This window comes from Salmo trutta, chromosome 5 (genome assembly GCF_901001165.1).
Source record: "Salmo trutta chromosome 5, fSalTru1.1, whole genome shotgun sequence".
NCBI classification, from domain to species: Eukaryota; Metazoa; Chordata; class Actinopteri; order Salmoniformes; family Salmonidae; genus Salmo; species Salmo trutta.
The window spans coordinates 51270365-51297356 of NC_042961.1; the positions used below are offsets into that span (position 1 = coordinate 51270365).

The window sequence follows — 26992 nt, forward strand, 5'->3', positions numbered from 1 at the left end:
TTTTCACTCCATCTCGTGCCCAGGGGCATGTGAAAGTCCCACTTGACCCAGATTATTTACCTTTCATTACGGAGAGTTTTGTTTCTCTGTTAGGAAGTAACAACCCAGTGACGATCCTGAGGGACACAGGTGCCTCTGAGTCATTTGTTAGCCTGTGTTACACTTCTCTGCTGTGACTGATTCAGGGAATAGTATTTTAATGAGGAGAATCGGGTTGAATATTGTCAATTCCATTGCATAAACTGATGTTGGATTCTGAACTGGTGAAAGGCGAGGTTGTGGTAGGGGTGTGTTCTTCGTTGCCTATTGAGGGTATCAACGTTATCCTTGGGAATAACTTTGCTGGTGAGCGTGTATGGCCTGTCGTGTCTCCATCTCTAGTTGTTTCTGCTAAGCCATCGTTTGTAGGGATTCCCGATGAGAGCGCACAGAGTTCCCCAGAGGTGTTCTCTGCATGCGCGGTGACTCGTTCCATGAGCCGTGGCGATCTGGTCACTGCGCAGACTGATGATAATGTTATAAATCTGTCACTACTTTCCCTGTGATCCCGTTATCTGTGCCTCGCTCCAATCTCATCAAGGAGCAATGGGCTGACCCCACATTAGAAGAGTTGCGTGACCAAATTGTGCCTGTGAAACCATTGGGAGATGTCGCCCATGTCCTGATGAGAAAGTGGATGCCTCATAGTAGTTGTTTTGTGGGGGAGGCTATTGGTCAGGTTGTTGTACCAGTTAAGTTTTGGGAGTTGGTGTTGAAAACTTCCCACAACGATGTTGCTGGACATCTGAGCGTGAGGCAAACCTACAATCGCATACTGAGACATTTATTTTTGACCTAGGTTAAAGAGGGATGTTTCTGCGTTCATCAAAACCTTTCACACCAGTCAATTAACTGGTAAACCTAATTAACTTTTTAGTGATAGGGGGCAGTATTTGGAAATTCAGGATGAATGACGTGCCCAAATTAAACTGCCTGCTACTCCGGCCCAGAAGGTAGGATATGCATATCATTAGTAGATTTGGATAGAAAACACTTAAGTTTCTAAAACTGTTTGAATGATGTCTGTGAGTATAACAGAACTCATATGGCAGGCAAAAACCTGAGAAAAATCCAACCAGGAAGTGGGAAATCTGAGGCTTGTAGTCTTCAAGTCATTGCCTATCTAACACACAGTGACGGAAAGGGGTTCATTTTGCACTTCCTAAGGCTTCCACTAGATGTCAACAGTCTTTAGAACCATGTCTCAGGCTTTTGCAGTGAACAGAGAGCGAACAAGAGGACCTGGAAGTTGGTGAGTCAGAAAAGGATATGAGTTAAGTGGCGCGCATTCATGTGAGAGGTAGCTGTGTTTCATAACGTTTTTGAAGACATTGGAATCGTCCGGTTGGAATATTATGGAAGATTTATGTTAAAAAGGCCCTAAAGATTGATGCTATACATCGTTTGACATGTTCCTACGAACGTAAATAAAACCTTTTTTGACTTTTCGTCGTGAAATTTTCAGCGTGCTTCCTACATTTGGAGTAGCTTACTGAACGCGCTAACAACAAGGAGGTATTTGGACATAAATGATGGACTTTATCGAACAAAACAACATATATTGTGGACCTGGGATTCCTGAGAGTGCATTCTGATGAAGATCATCAAAGGTAAGTGAATATTTATAATGCTATTTATGATTTTAGATGACTCCAAAATGGTGGGTATCTGTATTGCCTGATGTTTTTTTCTGAGCGCCGTACTCATATTATTGCAAAGGTGTGCTTTCCCCGTGAAGCTTTTTTGAAATCTGTCACAGCGGTTGCATTAAGGAGATGTTGATCTATAATTCTTTGAATAACAGTTTAATATTTTATCAACGTTTATGATGAGTATTTTTGTAAATTGTTGTGCTCATTCACCGGAAGTTTTGGAGGCAAAATACTTTCTGAACATCTCGCGCCAATGTAAAATGGATATTGATCAAAACATGCATGTATTGTGTAACATGAAGTCCTATGAGTGTCATCTGATGAAGATCGTCAAAGGTTAGTGCTTAATTTTATCTGTATTTCTGGTTTTTGTGACGCCTCTCCTGAAAATGGCTGTGTGGTTTTTCTTGTGTTGGCGCAGTCCTAACATAATCTAATGTTATGCTTTCGCCGTAAAGCCTTTTTGAAATCGGACAATGTGGTTGGATTAAGGAGAAGTGTATCTTTAAAATGGTGTAAAATATACTGCTCAAAAAAATAAAGGGAACACTTAAACAACACATCCTAGATCTGAATGAAAGAAATAATCTTATTAAATACTTTTTTCTTTACATAGTTGAATGTGCTGACAACAAAATCACACAAAAATAATCAATGGAAATCCAATTTATCAACCCATGGAGGTCTGGATTTGGAGTCACACTTAAAATTAAAGTTGGAAACCACACTACAGGCTGATCCAACTGTGATGTAATGTCCTTAAAACAAGTCAAAATGAGGCTCAGTAGTGTGTGTGGCCTCCACGTGCCTGTATGACCTCCCTACAACACCTGGGCATGCTCCTGATGAGGTGAGCGGATGGTCGCCTGAGGGATCTCCTCCCAGACCTGGACTAAAGCATCCGCCAACTCCTGGACAGTCTGTGGTGCAACGTGGCGTTGGTGGATGGAGCAAGACATGATGTCCCAGATGTGCTCAATTGGATTCAGGTCTGGGGAACAGGCGGGCCAGTCCATAGCATCAATGCCTTCCTCTTGCAGGAACTGCTGACACACTCCAGCCACATGAGGTCTAGCATTGTCTTGCATTAGGAGGAACCCAGGGCCAACCGCACCAGCATATGGTCTCACAAGGGGTCTGAGGATCTCATCTCGGTACCTAATGGCAGTCAGGCTACCTCTGGCGAGCACATGGAGGGCTGTGTGGCCCCCCAAAGAAATGCCACCCCACACCATGACTGACCCACCGCCAAACCGGTCATGCTGGAGGATGTTGCAGGCAGCAGAACGTTCTCCACGGCGTCTCCAGACTCTGTCACGTGCTCAGTGTGAACCTGCTTTCATCTGTGAAGAGCACAGGGCGCCAGTGGCGAATTTGCCAATCTTGGTGTTCTCTGGCAAATGCAAAACGTCCTGCACGGTGTTGAGCTGTAAGCACAACCCCCACCTGTGGACGTCGGGCCCTCATACCACCCTCATGGAGTCTGTTTCTGACCGTTTGAGCAGACACATGCACATTTGTGGCTCATTTTGCAGGGCTCTGGCAGTGCTTCTCCTGCTCCTCCTTGCACAAAGGCGGAGGTAGCGGTCGTGCTGCTGGGTTGTTGCCCTCCTACGGCCTCCTCCACGTCTCCTGATGTACTGGCCTGTCTCCTGGTAGCGCCTCCATGCTCTGGACACTACGCTGACAGACACAGCAAACCTTCTTGCCACAGCTCGCATTGATGTGCCATCCTGGATGAGCTGCACTACCTGAGCCACTTGTGTGGGTTGTAGACTCCGTCTCATGCTACCACTAAAGTGAAAGCACCGCCAGCATTCAAAAATGACCAAAACATCAGCCAGGAAGCATAGGAACTGAGAAGTGGTCTGTGGTCCCCACCTGCAGAACCACTCCTTTATTGGGGGTGTCTTGCTAATTGCCTATAATTTCCACCTGTTGTCTATTCCATTTGCACAACAGCATGTGACATTTATTGTCAATCAGTGTTGCTTCCTAAGTGGACAGTTTGATTTCACAGAAGTGTGATTGACTTGGAGTTACATTGTGTTGTTTAAGTGTTCCCTTTATTTTTTTGAGCAGTGTAGTTGTATATTTGAGAAATTTGAACTATGAGATTTTGTTGTTTTGAATTTGCCGCCCTGATATTTCACTGGCTGTTGAATAGTGTGAACCGTGAGTGGGACAGTAGCGTCCCACGTAGCCCAGAGAAGTTAACCTTTTAGGGCTAGGGGTCGGTATTTACACGGCCGGATAAAAAACGTACCCGATTTAATCTGGTTATTACTACTGCCCAGAAACTAGAATATGCATATAATTATTGGATTTGGATAGAAAACACCCTAAAGTTTCTAAAACTGTTTGAATGGTGTCTGTGAGTATAACAGAACTCATATGGCAGGCAAAAACCTGAGAAGATTCTGTACAGGAAGTACCCTCTCTGACCATTCCTTGGGCTTCTTGGCTCTGTTTATTGAAAATTTAGGATCTTTCCTGTAACGGGACACTTCCTACGGCTCCCATAGGCTCTCAGAACCCGGGAAAAAGCTGAATGATGTAATTCCAGCCGCTGGCTGAAAAACTTTAGCGCCTTGGGTAAGTGGCCGATCAGAGGACCATCAGACTGAGGCTCGTGCACGAGGGGATCCCATGTTTTTATTTTCTCTCTCTTTGAAAGTAAACACGCTTTCCCGGTCGGAATATTAACGCTTTATTACGAGAAAAAATGGCATAAAAATTGATTTTAAACAGCGGTTGACATGCTTCGAAGTACGGTAATGGAATATTTAGAATTTTTTTTGTCACGAAATGCGTCGTGCGCATCACCCTTCTTTACACTTCGGATAGTGTCTTGAACGCACGAACAAAACAGAGGATATTTGAACATAACTATGGATTATTTTGAACCAAACCAACATTTGTTATTGAAGTAGAAGTCCTGGGAGTGCATTCTGACGAAGAACAGCAAAGGTAATAACATTTTTCTTATAGTAAATCTGTCTTTGGTGAGGGCTAAACTTGGTGGGTGTCTAAATAGCTAGCCCTCTGATGCCGGGCTATCTACTTAGAATATTGCAAAATGTGCTTTCACCGAAGAGCTATTTTAAAATCGGACATAGCGAGTGCATAGAGGAGTTCTGTATCTATAATTCTTAAAATAATTGTTATGCTTTTTGTGAACGTTTATCGTGAGTAATTTAGTAAATTCACCGGAAGTTTGCGGGGGTATGCTAGTTCTGAACGTCACATGCTAATGTAAAAAGCTGGTTTTTGATATAAATATGAACTTGATTGAACAAAACATGCATGTATTGTATAACATAATGTCCTAGGGTTGTCATCTGATGAAGATCATCAAAGGTTAGTGCTGCATTTAGCTGTGGTTTGGGTTTATGTGACATTATATGCTAGCTTGAAAAATGGGTGTCTGATTATTTCTGGCTGGGTACTCTGCTGACATAATCTAATGTTTTGCTTTCGCTGTAAAGCCTTTTTGAAATTGGACAGTGTGGTTAGATTAACGAGAGACTTGTCTTTAAAATGGTGTAAAATAGTCATATGTTTGAGAAATTGAAGTAACATTATTTCTAAGGTATTTGAATAACGCGCCACAGGATTCCACTGGCTGTTACGTAGGTGGGACGATTTCGTCCCACTGGCCCTAGAGAAGTTAAGCTATTAAGCCGGTACCACTGTTTCCTATTCACGTAGTCAGGCAACCTTTTGAGTATCTGATTATTGACTATGTTGGCCCTCTGCCTCACTCGAAGAATGGTAGTAGTGGTCTGTGATCACTGTGATGTCAGACAACTAGGTTTCCTGCTGCCTATCCTCTCCGGTCTATCACCACTTAGTCTGCTAATAGCTTTGACTCAGTTTCTCGCTGTTTGGAAGCCCTAAGGTTATTCAGAGTGATCAATGTTCTAATTTCACCTCTTATCTGTTTGGTCACGTTTTCCAACAGCGCCATGTCGGGTGTAGTACCTATTGTGGTCTACACCGACCATAACCCTCTCACCTTTTTGAGGTCTATGATGTGTCCTAATCTGAGGATAATGAGATGCTGTTTTTTTACAGGCATTTCATCTCGATGTGCGGCACATCAGGGGTACTGATAATGTCGTTGCTGACGTGCTCTCTCGTGCGCGCTGTTCCTGAACGCGTCTGGTCCTATTGATCGGTGGACACGCGTTTTCTCATATGCGTGGTCCCAGAGGGTATGCGTGTCATCCACGTGACTGGCCACTGTTTATTTTATCTATTTTGTATTGTCCTGTCGCTCCTGTCATCTATTCTCTGCTGTCCTCATTTTCTTCTTTCCTCTTAACCTTTCTGGCGCAGGCGTTCTGCTAGCGACCCACATCGACAACATCCGGTGAAATTGCAGAGTGCCAAATTCAAAATACAGAAATAGTCATAATAAACATTCATAAAAAATACAAGTGTTATATATCGGCTTAAAGATGTACTTCTTGTTAATCCAGCCGCTTTGTCAGATTTCAAAAAGGCTTTCCGGCGAAAGCATACCATGCGATTATCTGAGGACAGCGCCCCGCTTACAAAAGCATACAAACATTTTACAACCAAGTAAAGGAATTACAAAAGTCAGAAATGGCGATAAAATTAATCACTTACATTTTGAAGATTTTCATATGGTTGCAGTCACAAGAGTCCCAGCTACACAGTAAATGTTTGTTTTGTTCGATAAAGTCCCTCTTTATATCCCAAAAACTCTGTTTTGTTGGCGCGTTTTGTTCAGTAATCCACTGGCTCAAAGGCGGTCAAAACATGCAGACGAATACATCCTAATAGTACCGGTAAAGTTCGTCGAATCATGTCAAACGATGTTTATAATTAATCCTCAGGTTGTCAATTATGTAAATAATTGATAATATTTCAACCGGACAACAGCGTATTCAATAGAAAGGAAAAACAACTAAGGGCGCGCACTCAGTCATGCACGCAAACCAGCACTGCATGATCCTACAGTCCACTGACAGAAAGGTCTCATTCTTCTTAATTTTTCAGAAAACAAGCCTGAAATAATGTCTAAAGACTGTTGACATCTATTGGAAGCCATAGGATCTGCAATCTGGGTCCTAACCCATTAGATACTCTATAGACATTCAATTGAAAACTACCCACGTCAAAAAATCCACTTCCTGGATGGATTTTCCTCAGGTTTTTGCCTGCCATATCAGTTCTGTTTTACACAGACATTATTTTAACAGTTTTGGAAACTTCAGAGTGTTTTCTATCCAATGCTAGTATATGCATATCCTAGCTTCTGGGCCTGAGTAACAGGCAGTTTACTTTGGGCACGCTTCTCTTCCAGACGTCGAAATACTGCCGCCAAGCCATAAGAGGTTTTAAAGGTTGCTTCGTGTGCGCAAAGGTTTCTGAGGTCTGGGGAGGATGAGGTTGGCTGGGGCAGGGTGATAGCGTTTATCAGGGCAGTATTTTGTTTGTTTATGTTTGGTTAGTGTGATGTTCCGGGGTCCTTGGTGGTCCCTGATTTTATGGGGGTGTAGCCAGTGACACCCCTCATCCCTCATCACATCTACGTACGCAAACTTATTTCCCTCATTAAAATGCAAATCAATTTATAACATTTTTGATGGATTTTTCTGGATTTTTTGTTGTTATTCTGTCTCTCACTGTTCAAATAAACCTACCATTAAAATTATAGACTGATCATTTCTTTGTCAGTGGGCAAACGTAGAAAATCAGCAGGGGATCAAATACTTTTTTCCCTCACTGTACATTACTGACTACACACAGCATTGTTAATTGTATATAGTTTTCTTTAGTTAATAAATATATTTGTTATTCCTTGATCTCTGCATTGCCTCCCTTTTTGTTATGGGCTACAAGCCAGTTCGTGACATATTGACCCCGTTCTGGGTCCGGATCGCGCTTGAGTATGGCTTCTATGGTGCTACCGCCAATGTTTAGATTTACCATGGCGTTAGGTTTGTTAAAAATAGAGCCCAGAGAATTAATACAGATACAACACTTAGAACAACTTAGAGACAGAGACTGAGACCGAGACTAACATGCTGACCACACTGCTCGTGTCGCGTGCAGTATTCAATCATTTCACCCACAATGCTTGCGCGCTGCAAGTCCTGCCTCTCTTATCTCCTGATTTGGTTTTTAGTAACATATACCCACGTGGGTGATTGAAAGGTGAACTGAAGTCTACACTCCAGTCCAGCCCAGCCCGGTAGTGGTAATGCACCTTAAAGTGCATTATGGCAGGTAGCCTAGTGGTTAGAGCGTTGGACTAATAACCGAAAGGTTGCACGATTTGAATCCCCGAGCTGACAAGGTAAAAATCTGTTGTTCTGCAACCAGAACAAGGCAGCTAACCCACTGTTCCTAGGCCGTCATTGAAAATAAGAATTTGTTCTTAACTGACTTGCCTAGTTATATAAATGTAAAGTAAAATAAAAATACTAATTCCATCATAAAAAGCAGACAGTGTGTGCAGATAAACAAGAAAAAGACATGACACAGAGAAAAACAAAGAGACAGAAAATAAGAGAGAGGTCAGAATAGGGTGTAGTCAGAGAGACAAGTATAAAAGACAGATAGACACTGACTACTATGATGACTACCACAGACCTTTGCAGTTCTGCAGGTTGAACAGGGGCATGTGCATGATGGTGGGCTCTTCAGGGCGTCGCCCCTCGAAAACGTAGCAGCCCTGCGGACGGTCTTTCTCATCTCTCACACTCTCCTTCACCGGGGGAAAGGGGACCTTCTGCTGAAGTGCATACTTTTTGGCACTAAACACCGTCTGTGAGGAGCAGGATCAGTAGTATGGTTATGTCAATGTCCTTCTCCTAACCAGCCTCTAGTCCCTACTCCCTAGGCCCTACTTCCAAGTCACAACTACCTACTTCCTAGTCACTATTCTGTAGCCCCTACTCCCTAGTCCCTAGTTCCTACTCCCTAGGTCAGGGGTGTCTCTCATTCCATGGCTGGCTGAGTGGCTGCGGGTTTTAGTTTTTCCTTTCAATTAAGACCTCCACAACAAGGTGAGGGGAGTTCCTTACTAATTAGTACCTTCATTTATCAATCAAGTACAAGGGTGGAGCGAAAACCCGCAGACACAGCCCTCCGTGGAATGAGTTTGACATGTGCCCTAGGCCCTACTTCCTAGTCACTACCTCCTAGCCCCTACTCCCTAGAGAGAGAGCAAGAGAAGGGAGAGAGAGGACAGAAACACCATTAGACCCAACCAAATCATGAAAAAACAAAAAGATAATTACTTGACACATTGGAAAGAATTAATACAAAAACAGAGCAAACTAGAATGCTATTTGGCCCTAAACAGAGAGTACACAGTGGCAGACCCAAACTTAAGGAAAGCTTTGACTATGTACAGACTCAATGAGCATAGCCTTGCTATTGAGAAAGGCCACCGTAGGCAGACCTGGCTCTCAAGAGAAGACAGGCTATGTGCACACTGCCTACAAAATTAGGTGGAAACTGAGCAACACTTCCTTACCTCCTGCCAAATGTATGACCATATTAGTGACACATATTTCCCTCAGATTACACAGATCCACAAATAATTCAAATCAAACCCAATTTTGATAAACTCCCATATCTACTGGGTGAAATAACAGTGTGCCATCACAGCAGCAAGATTTGTGACCTGTTGCCACAGAGAAAGGGCAACCAGTGAAGAACAAACACCATTGTAAATACAACCCACATTTATGTTTATTTATTTTCCCTTTTGTACTTTAACCATTTGCACATTGTTACAACACTGTATATAGACATAATGACATTTGTAATGTCTTTATTCTTTTGGAATTTCTGTGAGTGTAAGGTTAACTGTTCATTTTTATTGTTTATTTCACTTTTGTATATTATCTACTTTACTAGCTTTGGCAATGTTAACATATGTTTCCCATGCCAATAAAGCCCCTTGAATTGAATTGAATTGAGAGGGTCACTACTATCTAGGCACTTCATGTTCTTCTGAAAGGCTTGAATAGGAATAAGCATGTGTGTGTGTGTGTGTGTGTGTGTGTGTTTGCCTCAAAGGGGTCTCCCTCGCTGAAGTCCAAGGAGATGATGAGGTCAACGTCCCTGGATGGGCGCAGGACGGGGGGGTAGGGAGAATTCATCTTTAACCCAGCATCTACCAGGTGAATCTTCTCTTTGGATGCCATGCTGCTCAGAACGTTAGTATCTGGGGAGATGGAGGGAAAGGAGGGGTAGAGAGAGAGGGAGCGTAGAGAAGGGGGTAGAGAGACAGACAGTGAGGGTGGAGAGAGAGCGAGGGGGGAGAGAGTGTGAGGGGGTAGAGAGAAATGGGGGGATTAGAGAGATAGGGGAGCGAGAAGAGAGAGGAGTAGAGAGGCGGGTAGAGAGAGAAAGAGAGAACAAACCAAGAAAGTTGATATTTTGAAGGGAAACATCAGATCCTGATGACTGATACTAGTTATGTTATCATGTTAGGAAGAGGTCTGATGTTACTGTACCTTGGAACTTGAAGAGGAAGTTGGACGTGGTTCCCCATTCCCATGTTTGGACCAAAGGGAAAATGTTCTTTACAATCCACAATCCTTGGGGAGACACACACACCAATTTAAAATAATTCATATCAACTGGTCAAAAATAATCTCAGTGATGGAGAGAGTATACAGTCTGTTCTATATCCTTCCTTTACTGGAGTACACACACACATACTGGATAGAAAGGTAATAGAAAGGTAAAGGTATGTTTTTTCTTGAACTGCATTGTTGGTTAGGGGCTTGTAAGTAAGCATTTCACGGTAAAGTCTACACGTGTTGTATTCGGCGCATGTGGCAAATAAAGTTTGATTTGATTTAATTAATGAAAAAAAAACATTACCATCGGGGAACCGGGAGATTGGAAATGACCATTTGTCCGATGTTCTCATCGACTCCGCGGACATCCCTTCATTTGCATGGTCTGGCATGTAACACATGTAACACACAGTTTGAAAAAGCTCATGATAAAAATGAAGCTTCGTACGTCATTGATTTCATACTTTTGATAAAGTAAAACACACATTGGCACAATGGTTCAAAGTTAGCTGCTTAGAGACCTCGATACATGCCTCAGAGCTCCAGTATCAAACCTAACATCACTAGTTAAGGTTAGGCCTTAACTTTGAGTGGTTAGGATTAGGCATTAACTTGGAGTGGCTTGGATAAGGGTAAGTTGTCAATGGAAGGTACTATCAAAAATGTGCATTAGCAACAAGAATTAGCAAACAAAAACACTTAAAGGACTTTTGTCAAAATTGACCCGAAACTGATTTGAACTCCTGACGTTCAGGATTCAAGTCATTCTTGTACTACCACTCACCAACCCCAATCTAACACCTGACAGGCCAATCTTCAAGATTTAAGTCATTGTTGTACTCCCACTCACCAACCCCAATCTAACACCTGACAGGCCAATCTTCCATATGTATCCCTCTTGTTATTGTCTGATATGTGCGTGCACACACATTAGCCAGTAACCACTATCGCGTACAGCAGGAACACGTATCCTATAAGTGACTGGGTGGCTGGACATGATGCTGAACCACAGGGGGCTGGTGGCGGGAGAAATCGGAGCATGGGTTTATTGTAATGGATGAAACGGATTGAGAAATCGTACCAAACACGTGTTTGATATGTGTTTGATACCGTTCATGATGCCATTCCCAAGCATTACAATAAGCCGTCCTCTGAGTTCTCCCTCCACCAGCCTCCCTTATTGGAGCTGTACTAGATACAGATGTCCACTGTTTATAACTACCTAGTACCATAAACCCTCTTACACTAAGACCATATTACCACATAACCATACTGCATTTTACATCCAGGTCCCCAAACCTTCTGTAAAAAACTCCGCTCCAAGGCATCAGCTCAGTGAACTAACAGGGTCTTGAGTCATGAAGCCAAAGTCAGGTAATAGAAATGGTACTGTGGAAGCTAGTGTTACCTGAGCAGGTGCAGGGTCTAATGCCTCTAAGAATAAAAGTACTACATAGTGTTACCTGAGCAGGTGCAGGGTCTAATGCCTCTAAGAATAAAAGTACTACATAGTGTTACCTGAGCAGGTGCAGGGTCTAATGCCTCTAAGAATACAAGTACTACATAGTGTTACCTACCTATAAAGGGTTCTTTGGCTGTCGCCGTGGGAGAACCCTTTGATAACCTGTTTGGGTTTCATGTAGAACCCTTTTAAGTTCCATGTAGAGCCTTTTCCACAGAATGTTATGAATGGAACTTAATGGGGTTCAACAGTACATGGACCCCATAAAGGTTCTTCAAAGTGTTCTCCCACATGGACAGCCAATAACCCTTTTTATCTCAGAGTGCAGGCTGTAGTTCAATGGTTTAACCTGGTGTTGGAGTAATATTATGCCATTGTTACCGTTGCAGGTGTAGCGTTTGTCCTTCCAGTCTTTTGTCCAGCTGTCTGAGGTGAGGATGAGCTCCAGACTAACTGTCTCTATGAACTTCTTTCTCTCCACCAGGCTGGCTCTCTTCCAGCTCTCAGAGTCCATGTTCCACAGCATCTCGCCCTTACTGCTCACAAGATCTAAAGTCATTATACACATAGTTCATGATAATGGTGTGTGTGTGTGTGTGTGTGCGTGCGTGCGTGCGTGCGTGCGTGTGTGTGTGTGTATAGATATGTGTGTGTCTCACCTTTCAGTAGCTGTCCCAGTGTGGTGATGACTTCCCTTGTCTTCAGTGGATCTGGGTCCTCAGCGTACTTGATCAGCTCAGACATACAGCTCACCACTCGGGAGGGCACACTCTCACACACCTCTACCTTCCCTGTACTCTCAAACTCAACGCTTATGCTCTCGTGCCCTGCAGAACAGAACAGGTTGGTCACGTGTAGAAGAGGTGATTTGGAAACACAACCTCCTCTCATGATGAGGTAACCCTGCCTGAGACATGTAAAACTCATGTGTCGCCCTCGGACCTTGAGGATGTCCTCTTGGCCTATTCCATTCCAGCCATTACAATGAGCCTGACCTTCTATAGCCCCTCCCACCAGCCTCCTCTGGTCAATTTACCTCCCCACACCGGCTGGAATGCGGTTTTAACCAATCAGCATTCAGGATTAGACCCACCCGTTGAATAATGTCTAGTATTGCCCTGTAGTTTGTCTGCTATTGTCCTGTAGTTTATTGTCTATTATACAACAGGTGGGTCTGATCCTGAATGCTGATTGGTTAAAACCAGTTTCCAGCCGGTGTCGATTCCACGGCTAAATCTATGACATTAAAATAGTTATTTACTCTGTTCCATCTGACTACGCAATCCACTGTCTCATCAGACCAGCCAGGCAATTTATAAACTTGATCTCTACTATAAAAAGCATGTTGACATAATCTCACATTTAATTTAGACTAACATTTAGTTTTCAACAGCAGAGATTTGTATAAACATTGCTGTCTATCTCTGACATTTGCAACATTGTTTCAATTTACCAATTCGATCTCCAGCTGCCCCATAGTAATGAACGAGTATACAATGAAATATCAATTGAAAACAGGTCCAACGAAACAAAGTGCAACTAGTTTGCAGTCTTTTCAGCTTCAGTATGAAGTGATTTTGTTAGCTGTCTTGTTGGATAGCTCCTCTGAACAACAGTGGCCTTGACAAGTGAACAAATTTCTATGCCATGTGAAATCACGCCTCATTAGCCCACTGTTATGGATGTACCCAAATAATGTCACCAGAAAACAGCTTAATTAAACAAATCCAAATGCGGCTACATTGCTGTTATTCTGGCTTTTTGCCATGACTGTAATTAGCCGTAGTTGGCTAGCTAGCAAGCAAGGGATAAGAACGTCCAAAACTTGGGTCCCTCCACAGCCTCATAGAGGATCTAGATAATTTTTCTAACCTCTCTGGATTACAACCAAATTGTGATAACTGTACTATGTTACGTATTGGATCACTAAAAAAAACTAGTTTTACATTACCATGTAGTTTACCAATAAAATGGTCTGACGGTGATGTGGATATACTCTGTATAAATATCCCGAAAGAAAGAAATTATCTCATTCCAATAATTTTAATAGAAAGTTAGCAAAAATAGATAAGATCTTGCTACCATGGAAAGGTAAATACCTTTCTATTTGTGGAAAAACCACCCTGATTAACTCTTTAGTCATATCCCAGTTTACCTATTTGCTTATGGTCTTGCCTACACCTAGCCAACAGTTTTTTGAAATTATATGAGAAAAAAATATAGAATTTTATTTGGCACGGCAAGCCAGACAAAATTAAACAGGTCTATTTATATAATGAATATGAATTTGGAGGGCAGAAGTGATTAAATATTAAAGCATTAGACCTCGCAACTAAAGGCTTCAGTCATACAAAAGTTATACTTAAATCCAAACTGGTTCTCTAGCAAATTAGTAAGAATGTCTCACCCTATATTCAAAAAAAGGCCGTTTTCCCTTTATTCAGATTAACCTCTCACTTTCAGTTATTTGAAAATATTGCTATTTTTCAATCAATTTTTTTGTTTTTTATTTCACCTTTATTTAACCAGGTAAGCTAGTTGAGAACAAGTTCTCATTTACAACTGCGACCTGGCCAAGATAATGCAAAGCTGTGCGACAGAAACAACAACACAGAGTTACACACAAGTGTACAGTGTGTGCAAATGGCATGAGGAGGTAAGGCAATAAATAGGCAATAAATAGGCCATAGTAGCAGAGTAATTACAATTTAGCAGATTAACACTGCAGTGATAGATGAGCAGATGATGATGAGCAGATGATGGTGTGTAAGTAGTGATACTGGTGTGCAAAAGAGCAGCAAAGTAAATAAAACAATATGGGGATAAGGTAGGTAGATTGGGTGGGCTATTTACAGATGGACTATGTACAGCTGCAGCGATCGGTTAGCTGCTCAGATAGCTGATGTTTAAAGTTAGTGAGGGAAATGTAAGTCTCCAGCTTCAGCCATTTTTGCAATTGGTTCCAGTCACTGGCAGCAGAGAACTGGAAGGAAAGGCGGCCAAATGAGGTGTTGGCTTTGGGGATTACCAGTGAGATATACCTGCTGGAGCGCGTGCTACGGGTGGGTGTTGTTATCGTGACCAGTGAGCTGAGATAAGGCGGAGCTTTAACTAGCATAGACTTATAGATGACCTGGAGCCAGTGGGTCTGGCGACGAATATGTAGCGAGGGCCAGCCGACTAGAGCATACAGGTCGCAGTGGTGGGTGGTATATGGGGCTTTGGTAACAAGACGGATGGCACTGTGATAGACTGCATCCAATTTGCTAAGTAGAGTATTGGAAGCTATTTTGTAGATGACATCGCCGAAGTCGAGGATCAGTAGGATAGTCAGTTTTACTAGGGCAAGTTTGGCGGCGTGAGTGAAGGAGGCTTTGCTGCAAATAGAAAGCCGATTCTAGATTTGATTTTGGATTGGAGATGTTTGATATGAGTCTGGAAGGAGAGTTTACAGTCTATATACAATCAATCAAATGTATATATAAAGCCCTTTTTACATTAGCCGATGTCACAAAGTGCTGTACAGAAACCCAGCCTAAAACCCCAAACAGCAAGCAATGCAGATGTAGATCCACGGTGACAATGAAGAACTCCCTAGAAAGGAAGAACCCCAGGAAGAAACCTAGAGAGGAACCAGGCTCTGAGGGGTGTCCAGTCCCCTTCTGGCTGTGCCAGGTAGAGATTATAACAATAATCTTGGTTGGTTGCAATTTAAATGTAATGTTTAAATCCACCAGAAAAGACAAAACAAATAATACACCAGATATTGTGGTTAAACTGAAATATACTAATTGATTAAAAAAAACATTTAAAAAAAAGAAAAAAAAAGAAAGTATCATCTTTGTAGATGATATCATCAATACGAGTGGAGTGATGTCATACATGCAGCTAACAAAAACATATGGAAATGTCTGCTCTACCCAAAATTACAACCAACTAATTGCAGCATTACCGCAAAAATAGAAGGAACTTTTTTTTAACTGTATTTAACTAAGCAAGTTAGTTAAGAACAAATTCTTATTCACAATGACAGCCAAACCCAGACGATGCTGGGCCAATTGTGTGCCGCCCTATGAAACTCCCAATCACGGCCTGATTGGGATACATCATGGAATCGAATCAGGGTCTATAGTGTCTCCTCTAGCACTGAGATGCAGTGCCTTGGACCGCTGCGCCACTCAGGAACCCATAATTGGTTAAAGAAAATTGTGATAAATAAAAAAGTATACCAGTTTCATTTAAGGACCAAAAAATTGACAGCCGTGCCATATAGATTGCAAAATAGTTGGGAAGAGATTTCTGACGTACCGATTCCATGGCACATGGTTTTTGAACTGATACGCAAAATGACGCCGGATTCAAAACTTTTCAATTTCAATTATTATACAAATTCTTGCAACCAATAGAATGTTATTTATATGGGAGATACAACTTTCCCAGCACTGCAGATTTTGCTGTGAAGAGGAGGAATCATTAGATCATTTGTTTTGGTACTGTCCATACGGCCACAAGCTCAGGAATAGCTGAAGAATTGCAATATTTACCTGGACCTGACCCTGCAGATGACAGTACTGGGGGATCTGAAAAGTCATAGTCAATTGATCAATAATATTATAATACTTTTAGCAAAATTGTTTATTTTCAATTTACAATCTGTAAAAACAATGAGAATAGAAAGGTTCAGAAATGTTGTGAAAGATCATAGCACAGTAGAAAAATATATGGCAAATAGAAATCCAAGATGGATGGTGTTAAGAGATAGGTGGAAGGGGTTAAATGGAGCTGAAGGTTGGGACTAATAACAGCAAGATAACTAATGTAAAACATACTGTGCCCGTAAAATGTATACAGGTTAAGAACTTTTTTGAAAAAGCACAATTTGAAAGATATGGCAAATGGAAATCAAACCGGATGGACGTCAGAAATAGATGGAAGAGGTTGGGAGTAGAGGAGGGACAGGAGTAACATATATGTATATTTAACTATTGTAAAATAGACTGTGTCCATAAAATGTATATAGTATGTATAAACTGGAAATACAGGCCTAAGAATGGTTGTTCACTAGTTTGCTCCAATTGGGGGAGGGGTGGTAGGGTTGAAGAGTAAGAAAGGACATTTCTATATTTTTTAAAAGGTACAGTTGAAGTTGGAAGTTTACATACACCTTAGCCAAATACATTTAAACTCAGTTTTTCACAATTCCTGACATTTAATCCTAGTAAAAATGCCCTGTTTTAGGTCAGTTAGGATCACCACTTTATTTTAAGAATGTGAAATGTCAGAATAATAGTAGAGAGAATTACTTATTTCAGCTTTTATTTATTTCATCACATTCCCAGTGGGTCAGAAGTGTACATACACTCAATTAGTATTTGGTAGCATTCCCTTTAAATTGTTTAACTTGGGTCAAACATGTCGGGTAGCCTTCCACAAGCTTCCCACAATAAGTTGGGTGAATTTTGGCCCATTCCTCCTGACAGAGCTGGTGTAACTGAGTCAGGTTTGTAGGCCTCCTTGCTCGCACACGCTTTTTCAGTTCTGCCCACAAATTTTCGATGGGATTGAGGTCAGGGCTTTGTCATGGCCACTCCAATACCTTGACTTTGTTGTCCTTAAGCCATTTTGCCACAACTTTGGAAGTATGTTTGGGGTCATTGTTCATTTGGAAGACCCATTTGCGACGAAGCTTTAACTTCCTGACTGATGTCTTGAGATGTTGCTCAATATATCCACATAATTTTCCTCCCTCATGCCATCTATTTTGTGAAGTGCACCAGTCCCTCCTGCAGCAAAGCACCCCCACAACATGATGCTGCCACCCCTGTGCTTCACGGTTGGGATGGTGTTTTTCGGCTAACAAGCCTCCCCCTTTTTTCCTCCAAACATAACGATGGTCGTTATGGCCAAACAGTTTCATTTTTGTTTCATCAGACCAGAGGACATTTCTCCAAAAAGTACGATCTTTGCCCCCATGTGCAGTTGCAAACCGTAGTCTGGCTTTTTGATGGTGGTTTTGGAGCAGTGGCTTCTTCCTTGCTGAGCGGCCTTTCAGGTTATGTCGATATAGGACTCGTTTTACTGTGGATATGGATACTTTTGTACTTGTTTCCTTCAGCATCTTCACAAGGTCCTTTGCTGTTGTTCTGGGATTGATTTGCACTTTTCGCACCAAAGTACGTTCATCTCTAGGAGAGAGAACGTGTCTCCTTCCTGAGCGGTGTGACGGCTGCGTGGTCCCATGGTGTTTATACTGCGTATTATTGTTTGTACAGATTAACGTAGTACCTTCAGGTGTTCGGAAATTGCTCCCCAGAATGAACCAGACTTGTGGAAGTCTACAAAAAAAATTCTGAGGTCTTGGCTGATTTCTTTTGATTTTCCCATTATGTCAAGCAAAGAGGCAATGAGTTTGAAGGTAGGCCTTGAAATACATCCACACTTCCAATTGACTCAAATTATGTCAATTAGCCTATCAGAAGTTTCTAAAGCATGACATAATTTTCTGGAATTTTCCAAGCTGTTTAAAGGCACAGTCAACTTAGTGTATGTAAACTTCTGACCCACTGGAATTGTGATACAGTAAATTATAAGTCAAATAATCTGTCTATAAACAGTTGTTGGAAAAATTACTTGTGTAATGCAGAAAGTAGATGTCCTAACCAACTTGCCAAAACTATAGTTTGTTAACAAGAAATTTGGGGAGTGATTGAAAAAGGAGTTTATGACTCCAACCTAAGTGTATGTAAACTTCCGACTTCAACTGTATGTGTGTATATATATTTGCAAAAAAATATATGGGAGTTTGGAAGTGATGAAGACATTTACATTGATGGAAGCTATAATCTATCTGCAAAATTAATGCTGATCACAGCCAATATGGCAAAAGAACATTTAGAACAAACGACTGGGTTGCGTCCATAGATACAGAACAAAAAGACTGAACGGCTGGGTCGCGTCTCTAACAACTTAACCGGCCGGCCGGCTTGGGTAGCAACCCTAGATTTGTGTTGCGACTATATCTTGTGGAAGGATTAGATAGTATTAATAAATATATCAAAATAATGTTTTTAATAAAAATATGTCAATCATTATTTGAATATGTAGCTACCCCATTGTATAAAAGTGATTATGCCCTCGAAGCCGGTGCTTGGAGGATATATTGGCACAGTTTGCTGACCTCGGCTTTGTCTCGAACCTAACAACTCCCGTGCCAAAATATCCTCAAACACCGGCTTCACTGGCATTATCACTTAAGTATTGTCCTTTATTTAACTAGGCAAGTCAGTTAAGAACAAATTCAAATTTTCAATGACAGCCTAGGAACAGCGGGTTAACTTACAATGGGCTCATTCATCCCCCTCCTCTCCTCTGTAACTATTCCCCAGGTCGTTGCTGTAAATGATAACGTGTTCACAGTCAACTTACCTGGTAAAATAACGGAAAAATAAAATAAAAAATGACCTTGTCAGCTCGGGGATTTGATCTTGCAACCTTTTGGTTACCAGTCCAACACTCTAATCACTAGGCTACCTGCCCCAAAGTAGTGTCTAGTAGTGTCCTGTAGTTTATGGTCTAGTAGTGTCCTGTAGTCTATGGTCTAGTATTGTCCTGTAGTTTATGGTCTAGTAGTGTCTTGTAGTTTATGGTCTAGTAGTGTCCTGTAGTTTATGGTCTAGTATTGTCCTGTAGTTTATGGTCTAGTAGTGTCCTGTAGTTTATCGTCTAGTATTGTCCTGTAGTTTATTGTCTAGTATTGTCCTGTAGTTTATGGTCTAGTATTGTCCTGTAGTTTATGGTCTAGTATTGTCCTGTAGTTTATGGTCTAGTAGTGTCCTGTAGTTTATGGTCTAGTAGTGTCCTGTAGTTTGTCTACTATTGTTTTGGAGTATTGTTTTACATTTTTTTGTGTTTCTTTTTGATTGAAGGTGATTCTCTTCATTGTTGTTGTTTCTTTGTGTGTCTGTACTGTGTCTGTTCCTCGGTTGCAGGCTAACTAGCATGCTGTACTGTAACTTACCTCCAAATAAGCTCCAGATCTTTTTTACCACATAAGCATTGTTCACCTGCCTGTCTGCAAAGGAACTCCCACAGATACCTGCCCAGCAACAACAAACAAACAACAATAAATTGATGTGTGTGTGTGAGTGTGTGTGCACGTTTGCATGTGTGTCTATGCGTTCTCCACCTTGCAGCAGAACCATGTCCATTTCCTTCCTCTTCTCTCTCAGAGTCCCGCCTTCAAACTGGCTCCCAAGACAGGAAGTGGGGACGAAAGCGCCCAATCCGGAGAAGCCGCTCTCGTAGGGGGTCATCTCAAACCACACCCCTACAGAAAGTTGGTAAATTACAGAAATGTACACTCATTGGCTTTGTCTGACTCAGAAAGTTCTGAATTTCCAAGTTTGCATGAACCCTGCATAAGTCACCTTTAGTGTCACCCTGTCTGTGGCAGTCCAGTTCTATGGCGCTGTAGATGGGGTAGGGTTTGATGATGTTAGTATCTTCAGAGAGACAGCGAGTGTGCATCTGATACAGGAGAGAGAACAAGGGGGAAGAGATGGGGAGTGGAGAGATGGGGGGGTGGAGAGGCAGGGAAAGATGGTGGGTGGGGGGCAAGAGAGAACAACGGTGGTGAAGAGATGATGGGGGGATACAGAGGCAGACACACACACACACACACTGGCAAACAGACAGATAGACACACACACAAACACACACACAACCATACACTGACCTCTTTCATGAAATAGCAGGCAATGAAGGCGCCCCAGAAGTCAGTGAGGTTGAAGTCCTGGTTTTGTTCTTTCCTCAATTTCAGCCACTCCACAGCTTTGCTCCAGTCCACCGTAGAATCCTTCATCTTCATTATCACCTCATCACAACGCTCACTCAACGACAAGGCTGGATCGCTGTACAGAGATGACATGCACCTGTGTGTGTGTCAGTGATTGGGTGAGTGAGTAAGAGGGTGTGAGAGAGATACCTCATTTGTTTCAGCACATTCAAAATAAACTTTCCTGCTAAGAATAATAGTTTGTGTGTGTGTGTGTGTATGTATATATATATATATACCAGGTGGTGCCTGACACCCCACACATGTAGAGGAGGCTGCCCAGCAGGTTGTCCTGTTCCAGCTGAAACAGAGATCCCAGCATGCCCACTGCTGCCCTCTCTCCTCCACCTGACCCCAGCAATGCTATGTTAGGAACATCCTCCTGAGAGATGGGGAGAGAGAGACAGAGAGAAACAGTGACAGAGAGAGAGAGAGAGAGACAGACAGACAGACACACAGACAGACAGAGAGAGTGAGACCGAGAGAGATCAAATCTAAAGGATTTCACATCAGTATCCCATCATACAGTGCGTTATATATGGATGATGGGGGGGGGGGGGCTAATAGCAGGCAGCTGGAGACATGGGAGTGGGGAGGGGGCTCCATATGTAGTTGGCTGTGGAGACAGAGGAGTTAGAGAAAGACCATGTGTACCAGAGAGAGTGATCGATAGAGAAGACAGGAGTACCCACCAGCTCACAGTTGAAACCCTGACCTTTCAGCCACTTCTTAATCAGAGTCTTCCTCAACGTCACGTATTTTATCTCTTCATCATTGATGGAGTGAGACAGACGCACAGTCTGACAGAATGAACGAGAGACGGAAAAAACTGTACAAGATATTATTTCATAATGATACAGTTTGTTTTAATTGAGCCATAACATTTATAAAGTAACATGGCATTTCAATTGAAAGTTATTTTAAGATAATTAAACATAATTCTGACAGTTTATACTCTTACTTTGTCAGAAAAGTAGATTTTATTCCTTAATTCTGGATGCATATTCATAGCTATGTATTACAGTACAGTGTGGTATGTTGCAGACTAATGCCATCCTCATATTCTGAGTTTCTTATGAGTACAGTATACAGTGCCAGTCAAAAGTTTGGACACACCTACTCATTCAAGGGTTTGTACTATTTTTTGTACTATTTTCTACATTGTAGAATAATAGTGAAGACATCAAAACTATGAAATAACACATATGGAATCATGTAGTTACCAAAAAAGTGTTAAACAAATAAAATTATATTTTAGATTCTTCAAGGTAGCCACCCTTTGGCTTGATGACAGCTTTGCACACTCTTGGCATTCTCTCAACCAACTTCACCTGGAATGTTTTTCCAACAGTCTTGAAGGAGTTCCCACATATGCTGAACACTTATTGTCTGCTTTTCCTTCACTCTGCGGTCCAACTCATCCCAAACCATCTCGAGTGGGTTGAGGTCGGGTGATTGTGGAGGCCCGGTTATCTGATGCAGCATTCCATCACTCTCCTTCTTGGTCAAATAGCCATTACACACCTGTAAGTGTGTTGGGTCATTGTCCTGTTGAAAAACAAATGATTGTCCCACTCAGCCCAAACCAGATGGGATGGCGTATCGCTGCAGAATGCTGTGGTAGCCATGCTTGTTAAGTGTGTCTTGAATTGTAAATACATCACAGACAGTGTCACCAGGAAAGCACCCCCACACAATCACAACTCCTCCTCCATGCTTCACGGTGGGATCCACACATGCGAAGATCATCTGTTCCCCGACTCTGCGTCTCACAAAGACACTGAGGTTGGAACCATCCTCATTAAACCAAAGGACAGATTTCTACTGGTCTAATGTCCATTGCTTGTGTTTCTTGGCCCAAACAAGTCTCATCTTCTTATTGGTGTCCTTTAGTAGTGGCTTCTTTGCAGCAATTCTACCATGAAGGCCTGAATCACACAGTCTCCTCTGAACAGTTGATGTTGAGATTTGTCTGTTCCTTGAACTCCGGGAAGCATTTATTTGGGCTGCAATCTGAGGTGCAGTTAACTCTAAGGAACTTATCCTCTGCAGCAGAGGTAGCTCTGGGTCTTCCTTTCCTGTGGCAGTCCTCGTGAGAGCCAGTTTCATCATAGCGCTTGATGGTTTTTGCGACTGCACTAGAAGAAACTTTCAAAGTTCTTGACATTTTCCGGATTGACTGACCTTCATGTCTTAAAGTAATGATGGACTGTCATTTCTCTTTGCTTATTTGAGCTGTTCTTGGCATAATATGGACTTGGTCTTTGACCAAATAGGGCTATCTTCTGTATACCACCCCTACCTTCTCACAACACAACTGATTGGCTCAAATGCATAGAGAAGGAAAGAAATTCCACAAATTAACTTTTAACAAGATACACTGTTAATTGAAATTCATTTCAGGTTATTACCTCATGAAGCTGGTTGAGAGAATGCCAAGAGTGTGTGAAGCTGTTGTCATGACGTTGCCCTGGGGGGGGGGGGGGGTAGGTTTATGACTCCCATAAATACCTTTCCCCTTTTTCCTCTCTCTACTCTACTGATGTGACTATTGAAAATCCCTTGGTTAACACAGAGATTCTGGGGACATCAAAAGGTGGGAAATGGAACCATATTTCGGTAATCCAACCAGTTGAAAATATGCGTTGGTACTTAATGAATATGATGTCAGATCAGTTGGCATCTGAGACATTCTTACAGTTTATGTCATCCTATCATTAGTATCTTGGAATATCTACACATTATAGTTATCAGATTCACATGGAATTGTTGTGCAATTTAAATGTTTAAATATGAAACTATTTGTGAAAAGATGAAATGTAATTTTAGCTTCCAAATGAGAGAATTGGGTTTTCATGAGTGAACTATGCTCAACTCAGTGGCCCCGCCCAAGTGAAGAGACATTGGTTATAAACTATGAAACACGCCCTTCTCTCCCCTCCTATATAAAGCTCTTGACGAAAATGTAACTTCCTGTTCCGAGGACGACGGTCCCCACGTTGAAATGGCTCAGATAATAACCTAATGAAATTAGCATCGAATTTTAACGTGAAGATGACGATATACACGCCGAAAGGATGAATTTCGACTATATCAGCCAGAATATAGCATGAGTTAAAAGTATGGCAACTTGGTATGGCAACACAGGAAGCGGCGCAGGTCCTAATCCAGGCACTTGTCATCTCCCGTCTGGATTACTGCAACTCGCTGTTGGCGGGGCTCCCTGCCTGTGCCATTAAACCCCTACAACTCATCCAGAATGCCGCAGCCCGTCTGGTGTTCAACCTTCCCAAGTTTTCTCACGTCACCCCGCTCCTCCGCACACTCCACTGGCTTCCAGTTGAAGCTCGCATCTGCTACAAGACCATGGTGCTTGCCTACGGAGCTGTGAGGGGAACGGCACCTCTGTACCTTCAGGCTCTGATCAGGCCCTACACCCAAACAAGGGCACTGCGTTCATCCACCTCTGGCCTGCTGGCCCCCCTACCTCTGCGGAAGCACAGTTCTCGCTCAGCCCAGTCAAAACTGTTCGCTGCTCTGGCACCCCAATGGTGGAACAAGCTCCCTCACGACGCCAGGACAGCGGAGTCAATCACCACCTTCCGTAGACACCTGAAACCCCACCTCTTTAAGGAATACGTGGGATAGAATATAGTAAAAAAGATATAGATGTACTATTGTAAAGTGGTTGTTCCACTGGATATCATAAGGTGAATGCACCAATTTGTAAGTCGCTCTGGATAAGAGCGTCTGCTAAATGACGTAAATGTAAATGTAAATGGTATGAACTTTGAACTCTTATTCACTCCAGAAGTGATACCTCCTAGCCGTTGAGTTAGCAGCAGTCGCTAAACGTGGGCTAGGAGAGGACGGACAGAGTATCCAGTCTACCACGCTCCAGTTCACCACTAAACATTCTTCAGAGATCCATAAAGGACAAACCGGCCTTCCATCGATGACCAATCTACCGAAGCGCAGCTCAGAGTAAATATTTATTGCATTCTCCTTTTTCAAATGGGTGGTAATTTACAATTCATAAGATACTGTATTTACGATAGCATAGCTTCTCCCTTTGTTACTCAGTCTTCCCGCTCTTTCACTCAAACCCAACCCCCTTTCCTTTGTGTAACCAGCCATCATGTCGGCTCCGTCCACCAGGGAAGTTTTCTTTATGACATAATTTGGAATCAATGTATGTTCCATTCGGTACATGTAATTCTGTGTGATTACTTAGGCATTTAGTAAATAAATAATTAAACCCAATTTTGTATTGCTGGTTCAACTTGTTAGCCAGGGTTCGTGAAGATAACCAAGAATTTACCACTTTCAGATGAGACTAAACAAGGTGACAATTAAATATTGACTGCTACTGATGTAAAAGTTTACTAGGTCTTTAAGAGTTTATTCAGGAGATAACAGCACTATAAACATTCTTTCATGGTGCCCTGACTTTCTAGTTAATTATCTATCTGATTAGCTTAATCAGGTAATATTAATTACAGAGAAATTATTTTATAGAATAGCATGTCATATCACTTAATCCTGCATAGCCAAAGACACAACACTGTCATCAAAGTAAAGGGTGGCTACTTTGAAGAATCTTAAATATAAAATATATTTTGATTTGTTTAAAACTTTTTTAGTTACTACATGATTCCATATGTGTTATTTCATAGTTTTGATGTCTTCACTATTATTCTACAATGTAGAAAATAGGAAAAATAAAGAAAAACCCTGGAATGTGTAGGTGTGTCCAAACTTTTGACTGGTGCTGTACATAAACATAATGAAGTAAGCTTCCTTTCATTGTGATACAATTTGGTGAACTTCATATTGACAGCAACAGAAAAGGGCTTTATTCAATATATATTTTAGCGATATCCACTATGCAGTAGCATACCATTTCAATAAGAAGGTATTTTTATAGTATTGTGGAGTTCCTTTCAGACAAATGTCCTATTCTATATTGTGAAGATGAGTTTCTTACCTTAAGAGTAAGAGTATCTTTTGGTTGCAACATTGCTCTTGTTGAATTCATTTACACAGATCCTTTAAACACAAACCAATCCCTTTGTTATTATCCATGTCAAAGGGTCAGAAAACTCTTGATAACATGTTCTATAAATTAATAACATTACTGTGATAGTCAATTACTCAAGGACATAGTACTCAGATGAAACCCAAAGACACTCTAATATATATTTTCTATGTCCTAAACACATCTATCAATGTGACTTCAACACTAGAAGCCAAAGACTCTAGACTGATTTGAATAAAGGTCACCTGCATCATTTTATTACACAACAATCAATCCCATTAATTTATATAGCACTTTTTACAAAGACAGATTGTCACAAAGGGCTTTAAAACATCATATATATATATATATATATATATATATATATGATATTATACTATTTTCTTGATTATTTATATATATATATATATATATATATATATATATATATATATATATATATATATATATGATATTATACTATTTTATTGATTAATCAATAAAATAGTAAAACAACACACAAATGCTACATGCAGTTTATAGACAGAGAAGTCTTACCAGAGATGTATAGTGTAGTAGAGCAGACTAGTCCAGTCTTAATCTTCACCTCCAGTTGATCTCCTCTTGATCTCTACACTCTAGTCCCATCCTCTGTCATCTTATATAGGCCCAGTCACACACACACACACACACACACACACACACACACACACACACACACACACACACACACACACACACACACACACACACATGCTGGGAGTGACAGATACTGGGATAATAGCAGGAGACACCTAACTGTTGCTCAGTAACACATAATTAGTGACACTTCCTTGTGGAACTGGAGTGGTAGGAATTTTGGGGGATGATTTTCTTATACTGAACATAACCAGTAGGCCGACACCTATGCCCATTTTATTTTCGCTAGTACCAACATGTCACTTCAGATTTTTTTTTTAAACGTCACTCAATCCTCAGTGTCACTCAGCCTTCCTGATGTACAGTTGAAGTCGGAAGTTTACATACACTTAGGTTGGAGTCATTAAAACTCGTTTTCAACCACTCCACAAATTTCTTGTCAACAAACTATAGTTTTGGCAAGTCGGTTAGGACATGTACTTTGTGCATGACACAAGTAATTTTTCCAACAATTGTTTACAGACAGAATATTTCACTTATAATTCACTGTATCACAATTCCAGTGGGTCAGAAGTTTACATACACTAAGTTGACTGTGCCTTTAAACAGCTTGGAACATTCCAGAAAATGATGTCATTGCTTTAGAAGCTTCTGATAGGCTAATTGACATCATTTGAGTCAATTGGAGGTGTACCTATGGATGTATTTCAAGGTCTACCTTCAAACTCAGTGCATCTTTGCTTGTCATCATGGGATAATCAAAAGAAATCAGCCAAG

At 41.5% G+C, this 26992-nt stretch overlaps 1 protein-coding gene across 1 annotated transcript in view; it reads right to left on the reverse strand.

The window, feature by feature from the left end:
* The window catches only part of LOC115194414 (cytosolic phospholipase A2 gamma-like), a 34478-nt gene extending 8201 nt beyond the window's left edge, over positions 1–26277 (reverse strand). Inside the window, exons 1-15 of the mRNA XM_029754096.1 lie at positions 26135–26277; positions 25547–25608; positions 21252–21359; positions 20799–20941; positions 20461–20656; positions 20153–20252; positions 19912–20052; positions 19744–19821; positions 16271–16306; positions 12386–12553; positions 12108–12275; positions 10569–10649; positions 10196–10279; positions 9749–9903; positions 8319–8493 (exon numbers count right to left, since the gene is read on the reverse strand). Of these exons, the coding sequence (XP_029609956.1) occupies positions 8319–8493; positions 9749–9903; positions 10196–10279; positions 10569–10649; positions 12108–12275; positions 12386–12553; positions 16271–16306; positions 19744–19821; positions 19912–20052; positions 20153–20252; positions 20461–20656; positions 20799–20941; positions 21252–21359; positions 25547–25597 (1684 nt within the window). The 5' untranslated portion in view covers positions 25598–25608; positions 26135–26277. The remainder of the gene's footprint in view (positions 1–8318; positions 8494–9748; positions 9904–10195; positions 10280–10568; positions 10650–12107; positions 12276–12385; positions 12554–16270; positions 16307–19743; positions 19822–19911; positions 20053–20152; positions 20253–20460; positions 20657–20798; positions 20942–21251; positions 21360–25546; positions 25609–26134) is intronic.
* Between the last annotated feature and the right edge of the window lie 715 nt (positions 26278–26992).